The sequence below is a fragment of the Salvelinus alpinus genome, chromosome 25 (genome assembly GCF_045679555.1).
Source record: "Salvelinus alpinus chromosome 25, SLU_Salpinus.1, whole genome shotgun sequence".
NCBI lineage: Eukaryota > Metazoa > Chordata > Actinopteri > Salmoniformes > Salmonidae > Salvelinus > Salvelinus alpinus.
Genome location: NC_092110.1, coordinates 35,029,474 through 35,057,041, shown reverse-complemented (window position 1 = coordinate 35,057,041; position 27,568 = coordinate 35,029,474). Strand labels below are relative to the sequence as shown.

Below are 27,568 nucleotides of genomic sequence, written 5' to 3'. Positions count from 1 at the left end.
TTAGGGGTTAGAGTCTCTCCAGCTATAAGGATTAGGGGTTAGAGTCTCTCCAGCTATAAGGATTAGGGGTTAGAGTCTCTCCAGCTATAAGGATTAGGGGTTAGAGTCTCTCCAGCTATAATGATTAGGGGTTAGAGTCTCTCCAGCTATAAGGATTAGGGGTTAGAGTCTCTCCAGCTATAAGGATTAGGGGTTAGAGTCTCTCCAGCTATAAGGATTAGGGGTTAGAGTCTCTCCAGCTATAAGGATTAGGGGTTAGAGTCTCTCCAGCTATAAGGATTAGGGGTTAGAGTCTCTCCAGCTATAAGGATTAGGGGTTAGAGTCTCTCCAACTATAAGGATTAGGGGTTAGAGTCTCTCCAGCTATAAGGATTAGGGGTTAGTCTCTCCAGCTATAAGGATTAGGGGTTAGTCTCTCCACCTGAAAGGATTAGGGGTTAGTCTCTCCACCTGAAAGGATTAGGGGTTAGTCTCTCCACCTGAAAGGATTAGGGTTACCTTCAAAGAGAGAGCGACGGAGGTGCAGGACCAACCTGCAAGGATGTGGGGTGTAATCAGGTTGGTAATAAAGACTTTATGTTTAGTCAGGGGGGTTCATTTGGGACCAAACTTTTCACTAGACCTAAACGTAAAGGCTACGGTCGGTGACTGGTTGACAAATCAGGCGGGTTTTGTGTGGGTGTGCTAACTTTTCAAAGTCGCAGTGGAGGTGATTTTCCACCAGACTAGGGAGTGAGTTTGACAGGGGAAACTGAGCCTTCCAGTTGGTGCGGCGGCGGGATGGCCTCACGTCTAATTGACTGTGTGTGCCTCGTTGCCTTTTCACTTCACTCCCCAGCCATCAGTTTCAGCAGGTTGGTGGAGCTCTCACCTGAATAATGCCACACAGCCACGTTATTATTGCGATATGAATCTTTCCCCGACGTTGCATTTTTTTTTCTCTCTAGCCGAGTTAGTGACCAGATTCCCAATGATGTGGGGACAGCGGGAGGGTGGATATGAAGGCTGTTAATGTCTCTTCCATTGCAGAAGTGTCTCTGATTCCTGGCTCATTCATGCAAATACCAGCATCTCCTCAAACATCATCTGTCTGTAGTTTCGAAAAGCTGCAGTTATAGAAGCCCTCCTTTCAACTGCATCACACATACCACTAGAGACTGTGTTCACATTACTGGAGCATCACTGATACCACTAGAGACCCTGTTCACATCACTGGAGCATCACTGATACCACTAGAGACTGTGTTCACATTACTGGAGCATCACTGATACCACTAGAGACTGTGTTCACATTAATGGAGCATCACTGATACCACTAGAGACTGTGTTCACATTACTGGAGCATCACTGATACCACTAGAGACTGTGTTCACATTACTGGAGCATCACTGATACCACTAGAGACCCTGTTCACATCACTGGAGCATCACTGATACCACTAGAGACTGTGTTCACATCACTGGAGCATCACTGATACCACTAGAGACTGTGTTCACATTACTGGAGCATCACTGATACCACTAGAGACTGTGTTCACATTACTGGAGCATCACTGATACCACTAGAGACCCTGTTCACATTACTGGAGCATCACTGATACCACTAGAGACTGTGTTCACATTACTGGAGCATCACTGATACCACTAGAGACTGTGTTCACATTACTGGAGCATCACTGATACCACTAGAGACTGTGTTCACATTACTGGAGCATCACTGATACCACTAGAGACCCTGTTCACATCACTGGAGCATCACTGATACCACTAGAGACTGTGTTCACATTACTGGAGCATCACTGATACCACTAGAGACTGTGTTCACATCACTGGAGCATCACTGATACCACTAGAGACTGTGTTCACATCACTGGAGCATCACTGATACCACTAGAGACCCTGTTCACATTACTGGAGCATCACTGATACCACTAGAGACTGTGTTCACATTACTGGAGCATCACTGATACCACTAGAGACCCTGTTCACATCACTGGAGCATCACTGATACCACTAGAGACTGTGTTCACATCACTGGAGCATCACTGATACCACTAGAGACTGTGTTCACATTACTGGAGCATCACTGATACCACTAGAGACTGTGTTCACATTAATGGAGCATCACACATACCACTAGAGACTGTGTTCACATTACTGGAGCATCACTGATACCACTAGAGACCCTGTTCACATCACTGGAGCATCACTGATACCACTAGAGACTGTGTTCACATTACTGGAGCATCACTGATACCACTAGAGACTGTGTTCACATTAATGGAGCATCACTGATACCACTAGAGACTGTGTTCACATTACTGGAGCATCACTGATACCACTAGAGACTGTGTTCACATTACTGGAGCATCACTGATACCACTAGAGACTGTGTTCACATTACTGGAGCATCACTGATACCACTAGAGACTGTGTTCACATTAATGGAGCATCACACATACCACTAGAGACTGTGTTCACATTACTGGAGCATCACTGATACCACTAGAGACTGTGTTCACATTACTGGAGCATCACTGATACCACTAGAGACTGTGTTCACATTACTGGAGCATCACTGATACCACTAGAGACTGTGTTCACATTACTGGAGCATCACTGATACCACTAGAGACTGTGTTCACATCACTGGAGCATCACTGATACCACTAGAGACTGTGTTCACATCACTGGAGCATCACTGATACCACTAGAGACCCTGTTCACATTACTGGAGCATCACTGATACCACTAGAGACTGTGTTCACATCACTGGAGCATCACTGATACCACTAGAGACTGTGTTCACATTACTGGAGCATCACTGATACCACTAGAGACTGTGTTCACATTAATGGAGCATCACACATACCACTAGAGACTGTGTTCACATTACTGGAGCATCACTGATACCACTAGAGACTGTGTTCACATTAATGGAGCATCACACATACCACTAGAGACTGTGTTCACATTACTGGAGCATCACTGATACCACTAGAGACTGTGTTCACATTAATGGAGCATCACTGATACCACTAGAGACTGTGTTCACATTACTGGAGCATCACTGATACCACTAGAGACCCTGTTCACATCACTGGAGCATCACTGATACCACTAGAGACCCTGTTCACATTACTGGAGCATCACTGATACCACTAGAGACTGTGTTCACATTACTGGAGCATCACTGATACCACTAGAGACTGTGTTCACATTACTGGAGCATCACTGATACCACTAGAGACCCTGTTCACATCACTGGAGCATCACTGATACCACTAGAGACTGTGTTCACATTACTGGAGCATCACTGATACCACTAGAGACTGTGTTCACATTACTGGAGCATCACTGATACCACTAGAGACCCTGTTCACATCACTGGAGCATCACTGATACCACTAGAGACTGTGTTCACATTACTGGAGCATCACTGATACCACTAGAGACTGTGTTCACATTAATGGAGCATCACTGATACCACTAGAGACTGTGTTCACATTACTGGAGCATCACTGATACCACTAGAGACCCTGTTCACATCACTGGAGCATCACTGATACCACTAGAGACTGTGTTCACATTACTGGAGCATCACTGATACCACTAGAGACTGTGTTCACATTACTGGAGCATCACTGATACCACTAGAGACTGTGTTCACATTACTGGAGCATCACTGATACCACTAGAGACTGTGTTCACATTACTGGAGCATCACTGATACCACTAGAGACCCTGTTCACATCACTGGAGCATCACTGATACCACTAGAGACCCTGTTCACATTACTGGAGCATCACTGATACCACTAGAGACTGTGTTCACATTACTGGAGCATCACTGATACCACTAGAGACTGTGTTCACATTACTGGAGCATCACTGATACCACTAGAGACTGTGTTCACATTACTGGAGCATCACTGATACCACTAGAGACCCTGTTCACATTACTGGCACTTTTCTCAACTTTCTGTTTATAACAACTTGCACATAAGATCCCATTTCATCAAAGACGAGAAAAGAGTAATTCAGTATCGCATCAAAAAAATTAAAAACACTGCATTTCCAATTTGCCTGTGATTCTAATCAGAACTATTTAAAAAAGCTATACAACACTGCTTAATCTTCAGAAGAAAAAAAATGTTTTTCAGCTGTTGACTGGAACTAGCTCACTCTGGATACCTCAAGATGAAGGATTTGGCTGTTAGCGCCAGGTTCCAGAACCTTCTCCAGGGGGTTTCACAGTGTGAGAGGCCAGGGCTGGCAGATTAACGACTGAGTGACAGGCCCTCCACATAGGGAGGGGGAGACCAGCCTGTTGCCCCACAGGAAGGCCACTTCTCAGAGTCCCTACCACCTGTGTGCCCCGTATGAGAGCTAACCAGGACGGATGTACATATGGGCCCGGCGCAGGCAGAGCCAGCAGGTGAAGGGACTGAGAGCCAAGGCTGACATCATCAGTGCACCACATGCAAATGTCAGGGTCATTGACATGGTCCTTGACCAGAATTAAACATGCCTGTTGCATATCGTGTTGTTACACTATACATGGTAGAAAAAGGTTTTAAACCATAACCAACAAAAAAAGGGTTATAGTTTGGTAACCACCAGTTAGTTATACAAGATGCCTGGCCTCGTGTGTGGCATCAAAGGCTTGCTATTAACTGCTGAAGGGGCCACAGAAACAAGGTACTTTAATGGAGGATACAGTGGTGAAAGGCAGGCTTTCCAAACCCCACAGACAGCGAGGGAACATTGAGCGAGCAGGCATGTTAAGTGCTAGGAAACCAAAGTAAACATACAACAAAAGATGTCTGGAGTTATAAATTATACATCGACAATGTTATCCTGGCCCCCGAGCGAATATGATAAACTGGCGCAGTGAGGGAATGCCTATGTTTCCCCTTTATGATCCACGCTCAGCGAGACAATCCTAATTGAGGTTTGGGGGGGGGGGGGGGGGTGGAATTCTAAGAAAGGAATCAAACGAGCACACAACACATGCTACTCCTGTAACTTGGTTTAGGCCTACAGAAGGGAGTTTACTGGTTGTGTGCCCATTTCTGTATCGATAAACGCTGCACATTCACGCTAAAGCCAAGACATGATTGACTCACACCAGTTTCTCCCTCTTCGCTGCCATCTACCAAACCCAGTGCATGGAAGTGGAGGGACAGGCAAAATGTGTGGACAGAAACCCTGGCAAATCTGGCAATGCATTTCACTGTCTCGGCTCTGCCCTTCTTGAGCCGACGTCAATCACGCATTTGTAGTCCCTGCCAACGTGCAGTGGATTAGCATCTAGCGCAGAGAAAATGCCTTTTATTGTTACTTGTTTGTTTTTTAGGGCTGCGGTGGGAGATGGGGGTTCCAGATATCTCAAATCTGCTGCTGGGGAGAAATGGCAGATCCCACTGAGGAAGCAAGAGAGGGATTGACATGGGAACAACTGTCTCACCTGATGTGATTAACCACTGTTCACAGTTACTTTTGCACCATACTCGAGCAACTACCGTATCCGCAGTCATCGATATTGGCAGATTTGTCGAAAGGGGCCCGTGTAGGCCTCTGGTGAAATGGGAAGCAATCCATTCCTATTACCCTATTGGTTATAGTTAATTAATGAGGACGTTTCATACTTCAAATGGACACTTAATGGAATGCGCTTAATCTCAAGATGCCAAGTGTGGTGCGGTGAGTCTTGGCTAACCGGGGCTAGTGAGCAGGGCACAAGGGTGAGGACATGGGTAGAACCAGCAGGATGATAACAGGGTCTTTTCCCAGGGTAGCCCCGTCCAGTCACAGCCACGTTTGAAGCTACCGCATTCAGACACAAAGAGACAGAGCCCCAGTGTTCTAAACCGGCGCCCCCAGTGTTCTAAACCGGCGCCCCCAGTGTTCTAAACCGGCGCCCCAGTGTTCTAAACCGGCGCCCCCAGTGTTCTAAACCAGCGCCCCCAGTGTTCTAAACCAGCGCCCCCAGTGTTCTAAACCAGCGCCCCCAGTGTTCTAAACCAGCGCCCCCAGTGTTCTAAACCAGCGCCCCCAGTGTTCTAAACCAGCGCCCCCAGTGTTCTAAACCAGCGCCCCCAGTGTTCTAAACCAGCGCCCCCAGTGTTCTAAACCAGCGCCCCCAGTGTTCTAAACCAGCGCCCCAGTGTTCTAAACCAGCGCCCCCAGTGTTCTAAAGCAGTGCCCCAGGGTTCTAAAGCAGTGCCCCAGTGTTCTAAACCAGCGCCCCAGTGTTCTAAACCAGCGCCCCAGTGTTCTAAACCAGCGCCCCCAGTGTTCTAAAGCAGTGCCTCAGCGTTCTAAAGCAGTGCCCCAGCGTTCTAAACCAGCGCCCCAGTGTTCTAAACCAGCGCCCCCAGTGTTCTAAACCAGCGCCCCAGTGTTCTAAACCAGCGCCCCAGTGTTCTAAACCAGCGCCCCCAGTGTTCTAAAGCAGTGCCCCAGCGTTCTAAAGCAGTGCCCCAGCGTTCTAAACCAGTGCCCCAGTGTTCTAAACCAGCGCCCCAGGGTTCTAAAGCAGTGCCCCAGCGTTCTAAACCAGTGCCCCCAGTGTTCTAAACCAGCGCCCCAGGGTTCTAAACCAGCGCCCCAGGGTTCTAAAGCAGTGCCCCAGCGTTCTAAAGCAGTGCCCCAGCGTTCTAAAGCAGTGCCCCAGCGTTCTAAAGCAGTGCCCCAGTGTTCTAAACCAGTGCCCCAGGGTTCTAAACCAGTGCCCCAGCGTTCTAAAGCAGTGCCCCAGCGTTCTAAACCAGTGCCCCAGTGTTCTAAACCAGCGCCCCAGGGTTCTAAAGCAGTGCCCCAGCGTTCTAAACCAGTGCCCCCAGTGTTCTAAACCAGTGCCCCAGGGTTCTAAACCAGTGCCCCAGGGTTCTAAACCAGCGCCCCAGGGTTCTAAAGCAGTGCCCCAGCGTTCTAAACCAGTGCCCCCAGTGTTCTAAACCAGTGCCCCAGCGTTCTAAACCAGTGCCCCCAGTGTTCTAAACCAGTGCCCCCAGCGTTCTAAACCAGTGCCCCAGTGTTCTAAACCAGCGCCCCAGGGTTCTAAAGCAGTGCCCCAGCGTTCTAAACCAGTGCCCCCAGTGTTCTAAACCAGCGCCCCAGGGTTCTAAACCAGTGCCCCAGCGTTCTAAACCAGTGCCCCAGCGTTCTAAACCAGTGCCCCAGCGTTCTAAACCAGTGCCCCAGCGTTCTAAACCAGCGCCCCAGGGTTCTAAACCAGTGCCCCAGCGTTCTAAACCAGCGCCCCAGGGTTCTAAACCAGTGCCCCAGCGTTCTAAACCAGTGCCCCAGTGTTCTAAACCAGTGCCCCAGCGTTCTAAAGCAGTGCCCCAGCGTTCTAAAGCAGCGCCCCCAGGGTTCTAAACCAGCGCCCCAGCGTTCTAAAGCAGCGCCTCCAGGGTTCTAAAGCAGCTCCCCCAGGGTTCTAAAGCAGCGCCCCAGGGTTCTAAAGCAGCGCCCCCAGGGTTCTAAAGCAGAGGCCAGCAGTAAAAGCAAGCAGTAATATTAACATCCATGCAGAAATAAAGCAGGTGGAAGGGAAGAGGGGGATGGATTTGGAGATCTGTAACCCACCAGGTTTAACTGGTTTCTGTGTCTAACCTCCCAGGAGGAGTCGTCAAGAGGTTAATTTCATCCAATCCAAACACTTAATTATGGTATTAAGAGCCGGGTGGAAAGTATGCCAGGTGGATTTGAAAATCTACTCTGTGATAGAGCTTTAAGCCCCGCTTGAGCCAGCTACAGTGTGTCCCTAGATACAAGATGTTTATATCCTTTCTATGTGCACAGACGGAGGAAATGCATCTGGCTGCTTTCATCGGTCAAGCGAATATCGTGTCATCAGCCAGTACTGAGTGGAGGGGGGGGGTTAGAGGCTCGGGGCCTAGGACGCTCCCGTTTCCTCATGATCCCTTTCTCCAGGTCCTGAGGCAGTGGTTTGAGCCTGAGTCGGAGTGACACATCTCTGTAAAACTGGAATGAGATGCAGCTGCAGACCGGTTGTTTCGGTGGGTACATTACTGGGCCTCTACCTTTTCATATCATTATAGTTCCTAACAGACAAAAAAGAAAAACGAGACAACCACTAGACAATGCTTCCTGCGTTCTGCATGAATGCCAGTTATTTCCTTGCGGGCTAAATCCCATGCAAGGAAGATAATTATTTTTCTTCTCTCCAAAAGACAATACTGCAGTCTTATTTGCAAGTAAGGAGAGTAAACATCATTAATTGGAGAGGCACACATGGATGGAAACAGCCAGATGGTGTTTTGTACTCATTTGTCATACCACGGCTGATAGGAAGGTGCGAACGATTATGCGCTAGAAGGAAGAAAAAGGTGTTTATTGATGGCGGAGAACTGGGCCGTGATCAGCAGTCCACCAGGCCGACCGGTGCCTTGTGTTCCTGGCTCAGCTGCCGGAGGCAAGAACTTGGCGGACGTGGCACGCGACGCCCTGCAGACCACAACGCCTGGCGTGCATTATGGACCATCTGTCTCCAGAACAAGATGCCCCCAATTTTTCCTCGGTGGAAAGAGTGAAGGCTAGATGAGTGAGAAGGAGGTCTCAAAGCTGGCACAGCGGTCTGGAGCTAGTGAGATGACTGGAGCGCGAGATGAACAAAAGTCTCGTACTGAGAGAGAAACTGCAGAAGTGTGTTATCCTTTGAAACATCAACTTGTATGGTGTCTGAAGATGTATGATAGCAGTTGACAATAAGACAAGATAGTCTGACTAAAATATATCTGTTAAATCTGAGTCCAAGGCATGAAATACTGTATAAGGCTGAAAGACCAACAGAGATAAAAATAAAAAAAGAGAGAAAAGGACAGTGTCCCTGCTGTGAAGCAAATGACGCATCAGTCTGGGGGCTGCTCTGCTCAAGCTGCTAATACAGTCACTTTGTTCCCGGCAAGGACGGGTAAATTCAGGGAGAGACACCGCAAGCTTTGTGGGGGCGCAGTGCATTCTCTTTCTCTCGCTCACAACCCCCCCCCCCCTCTACTCTACCCCTCCTTTCCTGGAATTTCATGGTTTTCCGGAAGATTCAGGAGGACAGAGGAGAGAGAGCAGCCGGCTGCCTATCTCTTTTAAACTTTGTGCCTCAGAGCAGCGACAGAGTTAAAACAAAACATTACAAAACAATGTTATAACAACGACGGCAGCTAACTGAGCCCACGCTATGGCTTGAACTTCCCTGAGCTCCCAAGGCGCAACTTCAATGAAAACTCCTAACCCTCTTGTGCTTGATCTCGACGGCCCGAGGACAAGGGTCCTCACAACAAACAGACAAATAAACTAAAACGTAAATAAGGATGCAAATGACTAGATCCCAGACGCTTCTTATTAACCTGAAAGAAACTGAACAATATGGTGTAATGTGCTAACAAGCGTAGCTTATTTTTATGTAAATAATGTACAAGTATTTACATTAGTGGTTTAGCCTACAGTAGCACTGACGCTTAGGTATCATTAATAGTAGACAGACACACTAGCAAATGGATTTATTTCCAGGAAAAGTATCTGTCGAGTGGTAAGTGTGTCTATAAGGAGACTGGGAAAAATGGACAACCAAGCCATGACCAGAAGCACTTCAAATAGATGCCGCAGTGGCCCGGGGAGCCAATCAGGATGAATTAGACCATAATGTTCTGCAGTCAGCGCTGTCAATCACTAACACAGCCGCTTCTGCCACACAACAAACAGTGTCATCTTGACTTCCATCACATCTGCTAACCTCTCTCTCCAGTAAATGCATATCAGCCATACATCTAAACACCCTGCTGTCCCCCAAGCATCTAAACACCCTGCTGTCCCCCAAGCATCTAAACACCCTGCTGTCCCCCAAGCATCTAAACACCCTGCTGTCCCCCAAGCATCTAAACACCCTGCTGTCCCCCAACCATCTAAACACCCTGCTGTCCCCCAACCATCTAAACACCCTGCTGTCCCCCAACCATCTAAACACCCTGCTGTCCCCCAACCATCTAAACACCCTGCTGTCCCCCAACCAGCTAAACACCCTGCTGTCCCCCAAGCAGCTAAACACCCTGCTGTCCCCCAAGCAGCTAAACACCCTGGTGTCCCCCAACCATCTAAACACCCTGGTGTCCCCCAACCATCTAAACACCCTGGTGTCCCCCAACCAGCTAAACACCCTGCTGTCCCCCAACCATCTAAACACCCTGCTGTCCCCCAACCATCTAAACACCCTGCTGTCCCCCAACCATCTAAACACCCTGCTGTCCCCCAAGCAGCTAAACACCCTGCTGTCCCCCAACCATCTAAACACCCTGCTGTCCCCCAACCATCTAAACACCCTGCTGTCCCCCAACCAGCTAAACACCCTGCTGTCCCCCAACCAGCTAAACACCCTGCTGTCCCCCAAGCAGCTAAACACCCTGCTGTCCCCCAACCAGCTAAACACCCTGCTGTCCCCCAACCAGCTAAACACCCTGCTGTCCCCCAACCATCTAAACACCCTGCTGTCCCCCAACCATCTAAACACCCTGGTGTCCCCCAACCATCTAAACACCCTGGTGTCCCCCAACCAGCTAAACACCCTGCTGTCCCCCAACCATCTAAACACCCTGCTGTCCCCCAACCATCTAAACACCCTGCTGTCCCCCAACCATCTAAACACCCTGCTGTCCCCCAAGCAGCTAAACACCCTGCTGTCCCCCAAGCAGCTAAACACCCTGCTGTCCCCCAACCATCTAAACACCCTGCTGTCCCCCAACCATCTAAACACCCTGCTGTCCCCCAACCATCTAAACACCCTGCTGTCCCCCAACCAGCTAAACACCCTGCTGTCCCCCAACCAGCTAAACACCCTGCTGTCCCCCAACCAGCTAAACACCCTGCTGTCCCCCAAGCAGCTAAACACCCTGCTGTCCCCCAACCATCTAAACACCCTGCTGTCCCCCAACCATCTAAACACCCTGCTGTCCCCCAACCAGCTAAACACCCTGCTGTCCCCCAACCATCTAAACACCCTGCTGTCCCCCAACCAGCTAAACACCCTGCTGTCCCCCAATCAGCTAAACACCCTGCTGTCCCCCAACCATCTAAACACCCTGCTGTCCCCCAACCATCTAAACACCCTGCTGTCCCCCAACCATCTAAACACCCTGATGTCCCCCAATCAGCTAAACACCCTGCTGTCCCCCAATCAGCTAAACACCCTGCTGTCCCCCAACCAGCTAAACACCAGAGGCACACACCACACCCATTGCCCCCACCACCATCACCCTGTGATGGGTGTGGTGGTTGCGGCAGCGATGGGTATGATGGTGGTGGTGGTGGTGATGGGTGTGATGGCGGGTGATGGGTGTGGTGATGGTGATGTTGGTGGCGGTGATGAGTGTGAATGATGATGGGTGATGATGGTGGTGGGTATGATGATGGTGATGGGTATGATGGCACAGGAAAACCAATTGGTCAGGTTTTTATCAGATTAGAAAAGCTAATTACCATGGTGGAAGTAATCTGAGAAACAGCCCCTTCTCTCCCTCTGATTCGGTCTCTGGAATATTAGACAAACATCGGCTCCTGGATTCAATTACCCAGAAGTCATTTAGATGCATCTCCCTCGGCCATCTTTACTACCGGCGATCAACAGAGCGTGTCGTCAGCGGCACCAAAGAAATCTTGACACCGGTTTTGGCCTATAGCGCAGTTTAAACCCGAACAATCTTCAAAGGCCTAGGGAGCATCTTGACAGGGGCGATAGGCATGCTCACAGTCTGGTAGGCCAATTCCTAACACACAAAAGTAGGAAAATAACACCATGCTGCCGCTGCCGTATTAAACATCGACATGAAGGCCCACTGAGAACAATAACAGCAGAAACTGCTAGATAACGCTAAAATAACCCATTGTAAGTAATAAGAATTTGGTGGGTGCTTATACAGTATGAGTTTTATTTCACATGTATTAGTCTGGCAGATGGCCAGAGTGATGGGCGACAGAGTTACGGTTGGGCATCTGAGCTGACGACTTACGGCAAGGAGAGGGTAGTAATATCGTTACAGAGGCACCATCCATCAATTAAACAAACATATCTAACGGTCAAGTACAGCGAACGGATCAAATTAGGACAATGTGACAGTTGGCAGCAGTTTAGTGTGAAAGTGAATCCCTGCATACTTTTGTAAGTACTGTGGCAAATGTGTGTCTATTCATCCTTCCTAGCTTCTCCTTTTCAAGACTAGACCAAGTATCTCATCTAGCTTCTCCTTTTCAAGACGAGACCAAGTATCTCATCTAGCTTCTCCTTTTCAAGATGAGACCAAGTATCTCTTCTAGCGTCTCCTTTTCAAGATTAGACCAAGTATCTCAATAGGATATATTTCTATATAACAGCACTACACAAACCTTGCTGCATTGTATGTTAATGAAATGGTTTCTATAATAGCTAATACTGACAGAGAGACACACACACATATATATTAGAGGTCGACCTACGACATGGCCGATTAATTAGGGCCGATTTCAAGTTTTCATAACAATCGGTAATCGTCTTTTTGGACGCCGATTACGGACGATTACATTGCAATCCATGAGGAGCCTCCGTGGCAGGCTGACCACATGTTACGCAAGTGCAGCATCAAAAGGACCTTGTGGTTGCAAGGAGCCAAGCTAAGTTGCTACTTAGCATTAAACTTATCTTTTAAAATACAATCATTCTTCACATAATCATTAGTTAAATACACATGGTTGATGATATTACTAGTTTAACTATCTTGTTCTGCGTTGCATATAATCAATGCGGTGCCTGTTAATTTATCATGGAATCACAGCCTACTTCAACTTCGCCAAACGGCTGATGATTTAACAAAAGCACATTCGCGAAAAAAGCACAATCGTTGCACAAATGTACCTAACCATAAACATCAATGCCTTTCTTAAAATCAATACACAGAAGTATATATTTTTTTAAACCTGTATATTTAGTTAAAAGAAATGCATGTTAGCAGGCAATATTAACTAGTGAAATTGTCACTTCTCTTGCGTTCTGTGCAAGCAGAGTCAGGGTATATGCAGCAGTTTGGGCCGCCTGGCTCGTTGCAAACTCTGTGAAGACCATTTCTTCCTAACAAAGACCGTAATTAATTTGCCAGAATTTTACACAATTATGACATAACATTGAAGGTTGTGCAATGTAACAGCAATATTTAGACTTAGGGTTTCCACCCGTTTGATAAAATATGAAACAGTTCCATATTTCACTGAAAGAATATACGTTTCGTTTTCGAAATGATAGTTTCCGGATTTTACCATATTAATGACCAAAGGCTCGTAGTTCTGTGTGTTTATTATATTATAATTAAGTTCATGATTTGATATTTGATAGAGCAGTCTGACTGAGCGGTGGTAGGCAGCAGCAGGCTCGTAAGCATTCAATCAAACAGCACTTTACTGCGTTTGCTAGCAGCTCTTCTCAATGCTTGATGCACAGCGCTGTTATGACTTCAAGCCTATCAACCCCATGAGATAAGGCTGGCAATACTAAAGTGCCTATTAGAACATCCAATAGTCAAAGGTATATGAAATACAGTTGAAAGGTAATCATTTCTATAATAATGACAACCTAAAACTTCTTAACTGGGAATATTGAAGACTCATGTTAAAAGGAACCACCAGCTTTCATATGTTCTCATGTTCTGAGCAAGGAACTTAAACGTTAGCTTTTTTTACATGGCACATACTGCACTTTTACTTTCGTCTCCAACACTGTGTTTTTGCATTATTTAAACCAAAATTGAACATGCTTCATTATTTATTTGAAACTCAACTGATTTTATTTATGTATTATATTAAGTTCAAATAAAAGTGTTCATTCAGTATTGTTGTAATTGTCATTATTACACACACATACACAAAAAATTGTCAGATTAATCGGTATTGGTGTTGAAAATCATAAAAATCGGTCAACATCATCTATATACAGTGGGGAGAACAAGTATTTGATACACTGCCGATTTTGCAGGTTTTCCTACTTACAAAGCATGTAGAGGTCTGTAATTATTATCATAGGTACACTTCAACTATGAGAGACGGAATCTAAAACAAAAATCCAGAAAATCACATTGTATGATTTATAAGTAATTAATTTGCATTTTATTGCATGACATAAGTATTTGATACATCAGAAAAGCAGAACTTAATATTTGGTACAGAAACCTTTGTTTGCAATTACAGAGATCATACGTTTCCTGTAGTTCTTGACTAGGTTTGCACACACTGCAGCAGGGATTTTGGCCCACTCCTCCCTACAGATCTTCTCCAGATCCTTCAGGTTTCGGGGCTGTCGCTGGGCAATACGGACTTTCAGCTCCCTCCAAAGATTTTCTATTGGGTTCAGGTCTGGAGACTGGCTAGGCCACTCCAGGACCTTGAGATGCTTCTTACGGATCCACTCCTTAGTTGCCATGGCTGTGTGCTTCGTGTCGTTGTCATGCTGGAAGACCCAGCCACGACCCATCTTCAATGCTCTTACTGAGGGAAGGAGGTTGTTGGCCAAGATCTCGCGATACATGGCCCCATCCATCCTCCCCTCAATACGGTGCAGTCGTCCTGTCCCCTTTGCAGAAAAGCATCCCCAAAGAATGATGTTTCCACCTCCATGCTTCACGGTTGGGATGGTGTTCTTGGGGTTGTACTCATACTTCTTCTTCCTCCAAACACGGCGAGTGGAGTTAGACCAAAAAGCTCTATTTTTGTCTCATCAGACCACATGACCTTCTCCCATTCCTCCTCTGGATCATCCAGATGGTCATTGGCAAACTTCAGACAGGCCTGGACATGCACTGGCTTAAGCAGGGGGACCTTGCGTGCGCTGCAGGATTTTAATCCATGACGGCGTAGTGTGTTACTAATGGTTTTCTTTGAGACTGTGGTCCCAGCTCTCTTCAGGTCATTGACCAGGTCCTGCCGTGTAGTTCTGGGCTGATCCCTCACCTTCCTCATGATCATTGATGCCCCACGAGGTGAGATCTTGCATGGAGCCCCAGACCGAGGGTGGTTGACCGTCATCTTCAACTTCTTCCATTTTCTAATAATTGCGCCAACAGTTGTTGCCTTCTCACCAAGCTGCTTGCCTATTGTCCTGTAGCCCATCCCAGCCTTGTGCAGGTCTACAATTTTATCCCTGATGTCCTTACACAGCTCTCTGGTCTTGGCCATTGTGGAGAGGTTGGAGTCTGTTTGATTGAGTGTGTGTACAGGTGTCTTTTATACAGGTAACAAGTTCAAACAGGTGCAGTTAATACAGGTAATGAGTGGAGAACAGGAGGGCTTCTTAAAGACAAACTAACAGGTCTGTGAGAGCCGGAATTCTTACTGGTTGGTAGGTGATCAAATACTTATGTCATGCAATAAAATGCAAATTAATTACTTAAAAATCATACAATGTGATTTTTTGGATTTTTGTTTTAGATTCCGTCTCTCACAGTTGAAGTGTACCTATGATAAAAATTACAGACCTCTACATGCTTTGTAATTAGGAAAACCTTCAAAATCGGCAGTGTATCAAATACTTGTTCTCCCCACTGTATATATACACACACATATACACGTCAAAAGATTTTATACCTCATTACAGCCTGCCAGCCCAGAGAACTACAACCTCAACACATACCTCATTACAGCCTGCCAGCCCAGAGAATTCAAGTCATTTACAACTGTGCCAGACAAAAGATGAATTCTAACGACACACTTCCATTAAATTAAATGCACACTGACGTCTCGCTATACATCTTTATCAGCCTGAACATGACAAGCTGGCAGCCAGTGGGCCATAATGTTCTAAGCCTGATCCGCGAGAAACGCTTAAAAAAATATATATAAATATATATTTTTTTAAATGCCAATTAATTCTTTACAATGCTTTTGTATCAAACCAAAACATTGTGTGGAAGTGCAACCTAATTAGACTGGACTGGATTTGATTGAGGGCCCTGTGTTCAACCTGCCTAAGACCGATATAAGTGTTCTCCTCAGCGAATTGAAAATCTGTTTCCCTCTCTGATATCACTTTTGGGTGACACTGATGTTATGATGATCTCCTGCCTGCTATGAGGTAATCACACCAACCCTCATCCGAGTGCTAATGAATCCATTACTCTGTCACTGGGAACAGGAGGATCAAATAGGCTACCTGGTTCCAATCACATAGGATACCCTGGTTCCAATCACATAGGCTACCTGGTTCCAATCACATAGGCTACCTGGTTCCAATCACATAGGCTACCTGGTCCCAATCACATAGGCTACCTGGTCCCAATCACATAGGCTACCTGGTCCCAATCACATAGGCTACCTGGTCCCAATCACATAGGCTACCTGGTCCCAATCACATAGGCTACCTGGTCCCAATCACATAGGCTACCTGGTTCCAATCACATAGGCTACCTGGTTCCAATCACATAGGCTACCTGGTTCCAATCACATAGTCTACCTGGTTCCAATCACATAGGCTACCTGGTTCCAATCACATAGGCTACCTGGTTCCAATCACATAGACTACCTGGTTCCAATCACATAGACTACCTGGTTCCAATCACATAGACTACCTGGTTCCAATCACATAGGCTACCTGGTTCCAATCACATAGGCTACCTGGTTCCAATCACATAGGCTACCTGGTTCCAATCACATAGGCTACCTGGTCCCAATCACATAGGCTACCTGGTCCCAATCACATAGGCTACCTGGTCCCAATCACATAGGCTACCTGGTCCCAATCACATAGGCTACCTGGTTCCAATCACATAGGCTACCTGGTTCCAATCACATAGGCTACCTGGTTCCAATCACATAGGCTACCTGGTTCCAATCACATAGGCTACCTGGTTCCAATCACATAGGCTACCTGGTTCCAATCACATAGACTACCTGGTTCCAATCACATAGACTACCTGGTTCCAATCACATAGACTACCTGGTTCCAATCACATAGACTACCTGGTTCCAATCACATAGACTACCTGGTTCCAATCACATAGGCTACCTGGTTCCAATCACATAGGCTACCTGGTTCCAATCACATAGGCTACCTGGTTCCAATCACATAGGCTACCTGGTTCCAATCACATAGACTAGGAGTGCCACTGGGGGTTAGTGCAGGTGCTCTGCAGGGTTAGCCAGAGTGCAGCAGGGCTATGCTGGAGGCAGTGTTCAGGGCCTTATTACCCAGTAGACATGACAGGAGAGCAAGGCTCTGTGGCACACACCAGCAGCATGCTGAGGCGGGTGGCAGTGGGGCTGAGGGAAGAGAGGAGGGGGTGTGAAGAGGGGCTGGATCAGCGGTATAAAGCCACACTTGAAAGAGCAGCTCAATCAAACTCCCCCCTCCCGTCATTTCTCGCCTCTCCCTCTACTCCGACTTTGTCGGGAGTTGAAAAGTTCACGGGATCGGGAGCTGCCGCGAGGCGGGAATAGCTGAACCTTTGCCACTTCCCATCAGCACCCTCTCCTTGCAGTCAGTCAAGCTCTCTGGCTCGTGGGGTGATCTAGAGAAGGGGTGGGACATAAGAGTCACACACCCACAACGCCTGTTTCAATATCAGCCAACACATAAATCAACTAGCAGAGGCTCCCATTTCAATTTCTAAATGCCATCAGAAATCAGTCTTACTTATTTCAGCACAAGGGTGTCAGTTTTTGTTACAAGACAAGGCTGAAATAGCTATTGCCTCAAGGCCAAACAGACAACTTTAGTCAGTGTCTCATCCTTCTCCCAAGACAACAACCCCAGCCCAGCCTGATGGGGACCGTAAAGAATTTCCTTGAAAGAGGAAGTTGAAGAAACCGGTGACCTCATTTGTTTCCCCGAGCGATTTAATAAAGACAATTTCACGCTGCCAAATGCAGAGAAGATGCCCTTCATTAAAAAGTGCGTTGCCGGGTAGACATAGCCACAGCTTTAATCCAATTTAGTTTAGCATGATAAAGGGCATTACTGCCAGCCCGGGCTGCCCACCCACCCACGGTGACAATGACAACACTAGAGAGAGGAGAGAGAGAAGAGCCCCTGGAGGACTTCATGGGGAGATAAACCCCAATGAGCCGCCATTCTGGGAAGCCACACAGGACTATTACAAGTAATAGCGGAAATACTGAAATACTGCACTCAGCCAACAAACTAGGCACAGCAGCTTCACGGCAGCTTCTCAACAGTATATTTAGCCCTACGTGGAAATGAAAGGAGCTTGTCGCTGTGCTGATGCGAACTGCCACCAAGCCAGTGAGGGTTGTATAATAGGGAAATTACTTTGGAATTTCTAGAATGGATCATTAACTAAACTTTCCTGTGGTAAAAGGTAGAGGGAAAACCTGCTACTGTCAGTACTACTCTCCTCACTTGACATCAAAGTGAGCTTACACATGAGAGCATAATGTAAGATATATTTATGAGAAATTCTATTTCTGGGGACACTCAGCTTGACTATAAGCGTGGCTCTTTGCAGCTGATGACTTCAGAGGGGAAGTGAGGGATGAGCTGGGTGTACATGCATGTTTGTTCATCTCCCCCCACCCTGGCTGACAGTGACTCACGCTGCGTCACCCACACAGTCAGCACAGTCACTCGCCGCCATCACTGCTTCAGCCTCTGGTGTCGTACTCCGTGAGAGGTTGAAATTGTCCCTCGCTCAGAAACGGCAACAAAGCGGAAGAGTTGGAGGGTTGAGGATTCATCTCAAAACAAAGGAGAAAAGAGTTGATCTGTGGCTATTCTCTCTGTAGCCATTGGATTGAAGAGATTCAAGTGACGCCAGGCCTCTGGGAGAGAGTGTAACCAAACATTGCCGGGGGGCCCCGTGTGGTGACGTGATGGACCCGTGATGTCCCCTGAAATAAACCCGATTACAAAACGGGGCTGCTTGGCCTGCAGAGCCTTGGCCCCGTTTCCGTGGGTCAGATACCCACTCCAACTCGCTTCCTGACAGGGGATCCGGAGGTACAGCTGTCCGGCCGGTCTGTTCGCCGCGGGCAACCGGGCTCCTGATGGCCTTCTCCGGCATCATGTGAGGAAGTGAAATATGGAGAGAACACTCTCACAGGATGCATAGTGCTGTCTGTTTCTAAAAGTGACACACCCAGTCCTTTATCCAGGAAAACAGAACAAACTGAAATGTCCTTATTGTGATAGCCTACTTGTGTTCATGTTTAAAGCTCCCCACTAACAGACTAGGGGACTGCTGACCTGGCCATACTCGTATGTATAATCTTATCTGTAAATTGACAGTTGATAGATCGGATGATTCTCATGATCGGAAAACACAAAAGTGTTTTAATATCCCTAGATAGATGTTGGCAAAATACCCAGAAAAGCTGCAGATTAGGAGCAGTGTGTGTCTGTCTCTTCAATTTGCTGCGGGAAGACAAGTTTGCGGTCACTCAGTCAGAAATCTCTTGTTTCCCACTACCCTCACCCAGCTTGTTTGATACTATGCTAGCAAACGTCCTCACCATTTGATTTATCGTAGTAGCAGGAGACAGGAGCGATCTAAATGATCAGACTGAAACATGCGAGGAGAAGTGAGCAGGTGAAACTACGCAGCTAAGCGGGTGGAAGGAGAAACATAGCTTCGCTCTATCCAATCAGAGCAGCAGGATCAATGTACAGACCGCCATTCTCTTTGCAGACAGGGGAACTAGCCATTTTACTTATTTAGACTACGCAAAATCTCACTTCATTGAAAGATACCTGCTGGCACGCAAAAATATATTTTAACAGAAAATACTCATCATAATCGTATCAGGACAACTGCTCATATCCGTTAGGATACCGGTTTTGTCCGACTACTCGGCACACCCCTAATACAGAAAAGAGATTGTATCACCCCCCCTTTCTGCTTGTGGAGAACTGACTAACCCTCGTGGCAGTACTACTCACCGCGGGCACCAAACTGACTAACCCTCGTGGCAGTATTACTCACCGCGGGCACCAAACTGACTAACCCTCGTGGCAGTATTACTCACCGCGGGCACCAAACTGACTAACCCTCGTGGCAGTACTACTCACCGCGGGCACCAAACTGACTAACCCTCAGTACTACTCACCGCGGGCACCAAACTGACTAACCCCCGTGGCAGTATTACTCACCGCGGGCACCAAACTGACTAACCCTCGTGGCAGTACTACTCACCGCGGGCACCAAACTGACTAACCCTCGTGGCAGTACTACTCACCGCGGGCACCAAACTGACTAACCCTCAGTACTACTCACCGCGGGCACCAAACTGACTAACCCTCGTGGCAGTACTACTCACCGCGGGCACCAAACTGACTAACCCTCGTGGCAGTACTACTCACTGCGGGCACCAAACTGACTAACCCTCGTGGCAGTACTACTCACCGCAGGCACCAAACTGACTAACCCTCGTGGCAGTACTACTCACCGCGGGCACCAAACTGACTAACCCTCGTGGCAGTACTACTCACCGCGGGCACCAAACTGACTAACCCTCGTGGCAGTATTACTCACCGCGGGCACCAAACTGACTAACCCTCGTGGCAGTACTACTCACCGCGGGCACCAAACTGACTAACCCTCGTGGCAGTACTACTCACCGCGGGCACCAAACTGACTAACCCTCAGTATTACTCACCGCGGGCACCAAACTGACTAACCCTCAGTATTACTCACCGCGGGCACCAAACTGACTAACCCTCAGTATTACTCACCCCGGGCACCAAACTGACTAACCCTCAGTATTACTCACCGCGGGCACCAGGAGCTTCTTGACCTCCTCTAAGGCTCTTTTCATCTTGATCTCAGAGCGCTTCTGTGTGTCCTCCACCGTGATCAGGACGTGCAGTTCCTCGTTCAGATGTTCCCAGTTGGGCTTGCCTCTGTTCTGCTCCTCCTGTGAAAGAAGAGAAGCGAGAGGGAGAGAATAGAGAGAGATTAGAGTGGATGGGGGGGGGCAGCGGTGACAGGCCAAGACCCTTTAGAAATGGAGCTTCAACTTTGAAAGGACATACTGCCTTTATTAGAGCCCCACATCAAAAGGTTGACAGCTATCCCTATAGCAACTAAACATCTGAGGAGAATATGTATGTATATCAGAGGCCTGCAGGCTTTTCAATCTGACTAACCTTCTCAGAGGAGACCTACAGTGCTGTCGACACATTGACATGGTGGGTGGGTGTGTGACAGGACAATTGTGCCCAGGTAACAATGGGCCCCTGAGAGAGCCATTTACCTCACTCTGAAAAGGGGGACGCGAAGCACTTCGAGGTGTTAAATTGTGAGTGGTGCTCCTTGAAAAGGAAGGACAGGCTTTATTCACAAACTGATGAGCAAGTCGCGTGGAAGCTTAAGAGGGCCATTTCAATCTGAACACAATGGGGCCCGGTGTTGGACTGACGAGACAGCGATGGGGAAATGGATGGAAGAGGTAAATTCATATGTAAGTCTTCACACCCAGGTTTTGAAAAACTCCTCATACCTAACTTAAAGAAAATAAATAAATTCACTCAATTCTGACTTGCTCTCTCAATTTACCTGGCTTCTTTTGAGACGTTTGCTGACAGCGCTGCACCGCACAAAGAGCTTTGGGTCACACCGGCATAACAGCTTACCGCTGTGTGGGTGTGAGGTCTCAGCTCACCATTTCCTCTAAGCCTTTGTGACTATGAGCGTTTACTAATACACCGCGCCAAGCCAGAGTGGAGCGATATGCCGCCGGTAACCTGCCTCTGCCGAGAGCGGGCTGTTGCCATGATACGGGTCTTTGCCACACTCCGCCGTCTCACACCAACACAGAGAATTAAGTTTGATATTCCTCTCTCGTGTTTACCTCTTCCACAGCGGGAGCAGGGCTTTTAACTGGCAGAAGACAAAATTATTTCACAAATGGGCTGTTTGCTTTTGGCCTATTGATGAGGCATGGTAATGGTGAGTCAACAGTTTGTGGAGGGATGAACAGGGGCTAACTGTCAATTTTAGGTGTGTGTGTGTGTGTGTGACTACGGGAGAGAGACGAGAGAGAGAGAGAAGATGGGGAGTGAATGAACACTAAACAGAGAGACATCTCCAGCACTGTGGGGGCTGAGGATTCACAGTCCTGCCTCAAGAAGGGGTAAGGCTAGGAGTGGGGCGGAGCGCCACTTACCCACCGTGGCTGGCAGTGAACAAGGTCACACAGCGTCCTATGAGAGAGAAAGTGACAACATGACAAACAGGGGGAGGAGTGGTGGGACGCAGGGGCCTGGTGCAACCGCAGGGCATGCTGGGAAGGAGGGGGCTGGGAAGGCCTTTGAAGAGAGACCGAATTGTGTTTACTGACATCTGAAACCGTCTGAGAGACATGCCGCCAAGAAATGGAGTTTGCCAAAATATGAACGTTATGAGAACATCTATAAAGGCAATGACTTGCTTGTGTGGCGCACTGAACCTCCCGTTTAAGCTTGAGCTCAATAAATCCTCGACCAAGGTTATGCTCTTAACACGGAAGACACCACACGTCCAGTTTAATTTGACTCATCCCTTCTGGTTTGTTTTATTGGAAGACTAAAGTTCCATAGCCCTCGACAGGAGTAGCTGGTGTGGTCAGCTGGTGCTAGGATGAACCTGGGCGAATCGAGAAATACTATTTATAGCAACACGGGGTCGGAATGCACATTTCACCATTAAGCGACTGTTGTAGCCAGCTGTCCCTCTAGCTCGCCCGGTCCCCAAGGGTTCCTGAATAGCGCATCTTAGCCAAAGGGTGATGCACTTAACTTGTTATGGATAGGGGGCAGAATTTTCACTTTTGAATGAAAAGCATGCCCAGAGTAAACTGCCTGCTACTCAGTCCCAGTTGCTAATATATGCATATTATTAGTAGATTTGGATAGAAAACAGTCTGAAGTTTCTAAAACTGTTTGAATGATGTCTGTGAGTATAACAGAACTCATATGGCAGGTGAAAACCTGAGAAAATTCCAACCAGGAAGTGGGAAATCTGAGTTGTAAGTTTTCAACTCATCGCCTATGTTAAGTCAAATGCCACCAGGCTAAAAAGGGACTTGGGGGCAACTGCACACAGAAAGGCCATTGCCGTGAAGACCTGGTTAGAAAAAACTACAAACTAAGCCCTGAAATCCATTTTTTTGTTTTATTATTTACACAGAAAGAGCTGCCATTTTTATAACCACCTTCAAAGGAGCAGTTCTTTAGGAGTTGGGCTGTGATCGTAGTAGTGTGAACACATGGTCTCCAGCGTGTATTTTCCTGAAGAGTCCCTCCCTGATTTAGGCCTCATTTGATCAGAGGACAAAGCATCATCCCAGGGACAGGTTATTATCGTGTGTTTGTCTTCCCTGTCTGTTCCTATTCCATCTGCACTGCCACATCAATGATGGTGACGTGGAGGGAACAGAGTGGTGACTTAAGATGACTGACTGTTCACACTATAGGAGGTGCCTTGTTATTGAGAACGGGCGTTAAACTTAGCCTGGACCTTTTTTTTAAAGGCAACGCAATCAAGTGAGCAATTACCTAAATCAGTCTTCTTTCTAAGACCATCCGAGGTCAACATGTGCAGACTCTGAATTTTTGTCTAGTTGGGTCACACTTCAAATTGACTGAACTGTATTTTAGTGATCTTTTACTTAGTAGTTGCTTGAACACCTTTAAATAGATGCTGCCCTATGTGTATAGCCAGAGTCTATGTATTCCACAAGACACCTCTCATTCAAGGTTACACACAGTACCTGTGACACAGGCATCCACCAGAACCGGAGTTCCTTGAATAAGCCACAGAGACCACCTGCCACCAACAGCCCAGCGGCGTCACCTGCAGCCACGACTCTACCTCCATTTGTCTCACGTCAAACCCCCCCCCGTCTGCCTAGTTCTCCATACTGGGGAGTCCATTTATCACATGCCTCCCCCTCTTCCTCTACTCCCCCTTGCTCCACTGCTCCAGCCACCGGCGGGCTGGGCAAGCCCCTGGAGGGAGGTGCAAACTGAATTATTGAGAGCTGAAAAACAGTGGCTCCTGAATAAAAATACTGCATTATCCCCCTGCTACTGCTCTCTTGCAGGGAAGTCTGGGAGAACACAAGGAGGTTCAGTGAGGGGAAACTACAGACAGACTGACTGACCGAGGTGAGGAAGAGAGACAGAGGTTCCTGGTTAGGTCACTGTTGGCTTCAGTGCTGGGGGTGACAATGATAGGTGGAAGTTTAATTTCTTCATATTTGTCCATTTAACTTCTTATGGCTGGGGGGCAGTATTGAGTAGCTTGGACGAATAAGGTGCACAGAGTAAACTGCCTGCTACTCAGGCCCAGAAGCTAAGATATGCATATTATTAGTAGATGTGGATAGAAAACACTATGAAGTTTCTAAAACTGTTTGAATGACGTCTGTGAGTATAACAGAACTCATATGGCAGGCAAAAACGTGAGAAAAAATCAAACCAGGAAGTGGGAAATCTGAGGTTTGTAGGTTTTTAAGTATTTGCCTATCCAAGATCCGATTGCACTTCCTAAGGCTTCCATTAGATGTCAACAGTCTTTAGAACCTTGTTTCAGGCTTCTACTGTGAAGGGGGAGCGAATAAGAGCTGTTTGACTAAGAGGTCTGGCAGAACGCCATGAGCTAAGTCATGCGCGCAGCCGTGAGAGTGAGCTGCGTTCATTTTCGATTTCTAAAGACAAAGGAATTGTCCGGTTGGAATATTATTGAAGATTTATGATAAAAACATCCTAAAGATTGATTCTATACATCGTTTGACATGTTTCTACAAACTGTAATGGAACTTTTAGAATTTTCGTCTGGACTAAGTGCCTGCGCCTCATAAATTTGGATTTGTGAACTAAACGCGCAAACAAAAAGGAGGTATTTGGACATAAATTATGGACTTTATCGAACTGGGATTCCTGGGAGTGCATTACGATGAAGATCATCAAAGGTAAGTGAATATTTATAATGCTATTTCTGACTTCTGTTGACTCCACAACATGGCTGGTATCTCTATGAGTCCTATGAGTGTCATCTGATGAAGATCATCAAAGGTTAGTGATTAATTTTATCTCTATTTCTGCTTTTTGTGACTCCTCTCTTTGGCTGGAAAAATGGCTGTGTTTTTCTGTGACTTGGCGTTGACCTAACATAATCGCATGGTATGCTTTTGTCGTAAAGCCTTTTTGAAATCGGACACTGTGGTGGGATTAACAACAAGTTTATCTTTAAAACGGTGTATAATACTTGTAATGTTTGAGGAATTTTAATTGTGAGATTTCTGTTTGAATTTGGCACCCTGCACTTTCACTGGCTGTTGTCAAATCGATCCCGTTAACGGGATTTCAGCCATAAGACGTTTTAACACTTATTTTACCAGGTAAGTTGATTGAGAACCCATTCTTATCTGCAGTAATGCCCCCACCGCCTCCCATACCTACCCCATTCTCAGTCCTGGTTGAGCCCGTACATTTTTGCCTTTGAACCTTACACGAGGTGGCACAATCTATATTTTTTTATCTTTTGTTATTCCCCTTTTTATATGACATGCTCTTAAAAGCATCGTATTTTTCAGACTCGTATTTATTAGAAGCAGTTAAAACTGCTGGTCCGTTTATAGGCCTATAATTGCAGAGAGCGTTGGACAGGTCTCAGGGCCATAGAGAGACACATGAAGGAAAATAAGATACCCTGGGTCATCAAGCCTTCAGATTATAAAAGTAATCAGAGATCAAATAAATGAGCCGAGAAGAGCTTCGGGGCGAGCCATGCTTCTAAATGAGGTGTATGAAACCTAACGCCCACTTAATCTAATTCTAAAAGATGGAACAAGCAAAAAAATAAAAAATAACCAGTGCTGTGATAATGAACAAACTCCAAAGGAGATGAAGAGAAATACAAAAAAATAAGCCAAGAATGACGGTGGTGGTATAGAAAGAGAACCCACCCCTGGAGCTAGAAAGCGGCGCTTCTAGGATTGAGGCTCCGGTGAGAATCCTTGGGCATTCTGCCGTCGATGCTTTCTGCTGCTGCCTCTGTCCAGGCGGGGGGGGGGGGGGGTCCCTCGTGGAGTGGATAACGTACTCCCACCTTACTTGAGCAAATACACCGGTATGGATATCTGCTGCCTGACAAATTAACTAGACTGAGGGGGGAGAGGAACCGAACCGCATGTAGCCTAGCGGTTAAGAACGCTGGGCCAGTAACCAAAAGGTCGCTGGTTTGAATCCCTGATATGACTAGGTGGAAGAATCGGTTTATCTGCCCTTGAGCAAGGCACCTAACCCTAATTGCTCCTGTAAGTCTCTCTGTAAAGAGCGTCTGCTAAATGACTAAAACGTAAAAGTAAATGAGCATGTCTGTCTTTAAAATAATGTGTTGTCGCATTGTCAAAGCACCTGCATATGTTTTGAAAGGCGTCATAGAAATGGCTGGCATTTGCTTTAAAAATGTAATCTCTGAAATATCTATACAGAGGAAAAGTGACAGATTCCACTGTGGATAGATCAGAACTACATACAAGTAACAACTATATGCTACCAATGATCAGTCCAATGTTATGTTTGACCCTTCTGCTAGTTGGGTTGCCGCCGTACATCTAGGGATTCTGAGATGATGCAGGCAGCCATCTTTGACTGCCACCACCGTGACGTGGGTGGCCTTTCAGAAATCAACACATCACCGCGGCCAAGCCCAGAAAAGAGCCCTTGGCCCAGGCCTACCACTGTCACTTCAGAGGTCACTTCCCACTGAGCAGCCTTTCCAGAACAGAGTCATGGCTTCCTTACATTTTATGTAGGTTATAATTGTTACACTGATAGCTGGTTGAGCTATAGTAAAAATGTTTACTTCTCCACGCGGAGTAAGAAATCTAAATAGGCTTTTTACTACGAGGCAATTAGAAGTGGGTCTTAAATCAGAGGCTTTTTTTTTTTGAAAAATTGAGTGAAAAAGCAGTGGGGGGTAGAAAGAGAAAATAAACCAATGAGCTCACCTTCTTTCTGTCCCTCATGGAGCTCTTGCCTCGCACCATGATTTTACATCCAGTTTCTGCTTCCAGCTGCTTGGCGGTGAGTCCACGAGGCCCCAGGATTCTGCCCACGAAGTTATACTACAGAGAGACAGGGAGATAGGGAATCAAACATTATTATTCAGGGTAAAAAGAGTATTTCACATTCAGACCGCAGTGTAGATAATCAGGCCACAATGAAAATGAAATATACAACTACTTGCACACGATGAATTATTGTCCTGTGATAGGCTACTTATCTTAATCACATGATCAGGGCCTGAAATGAACACCCGCGGATAAATTTTTTCATTGGCTCAGTTGGTAGAGCATGGCCCTCGCAATGCCTGGGTTGTGGGTTCGATTACCACGGGGGACTGGTACGAAAATGTATGCTCTCACTACTACAAGTCTGCTAAATAATTAAAATGTAAATATTTTACAAGCCTGTTGGCGGTTGGTCACACTGAGCATTTGGGAACAGTTTTTTTTTCTTCAGTTCCTGAGCCCACATGTAAAGAACGCAACAGTCATTGGTATTTCTTGAAACCTTCTGAAGTTACGGCATGGGAATGCC

The 27,568-nt window shown here is 46.8% G+C and overlaps 1 protein-coding gene across 11 annotated transcripts in view; it reads right to left on the bottom strand.

Moving 5' to 3' along the window:
* Nucleotides 1-27,568, bottom strand: part of qkia (QKI, KH domain containing, RNA binding a) — a 144,430-nt gene that overhangs the window by 36,406 nt on the left and 80,456 nt on the right. For all 11 annotated transcript variants that reach the window (XR_011670736.1, XR_011670738.1, XR_011670740.1 and 8 more), the window contains exons 3-4: nt 26,977-27,093; nt 20,752-20,895 (exon numbers count right to left, since the gene is read on the bottom strand). Coding sequence is in view for 4 of the 11 variants with exons in the window: in XM_071366614.1 (XP_071222715.1) it covers nt 20,752-20,895; nt 26,977-27,093 (261 nt within the window). In the remaining 7 variants the exon portion in view is untranslated. The remainder of the gene's footprint in view (nt 1-20,751; nt 20,896-26,976; nt 27,094-27,568) is intronic.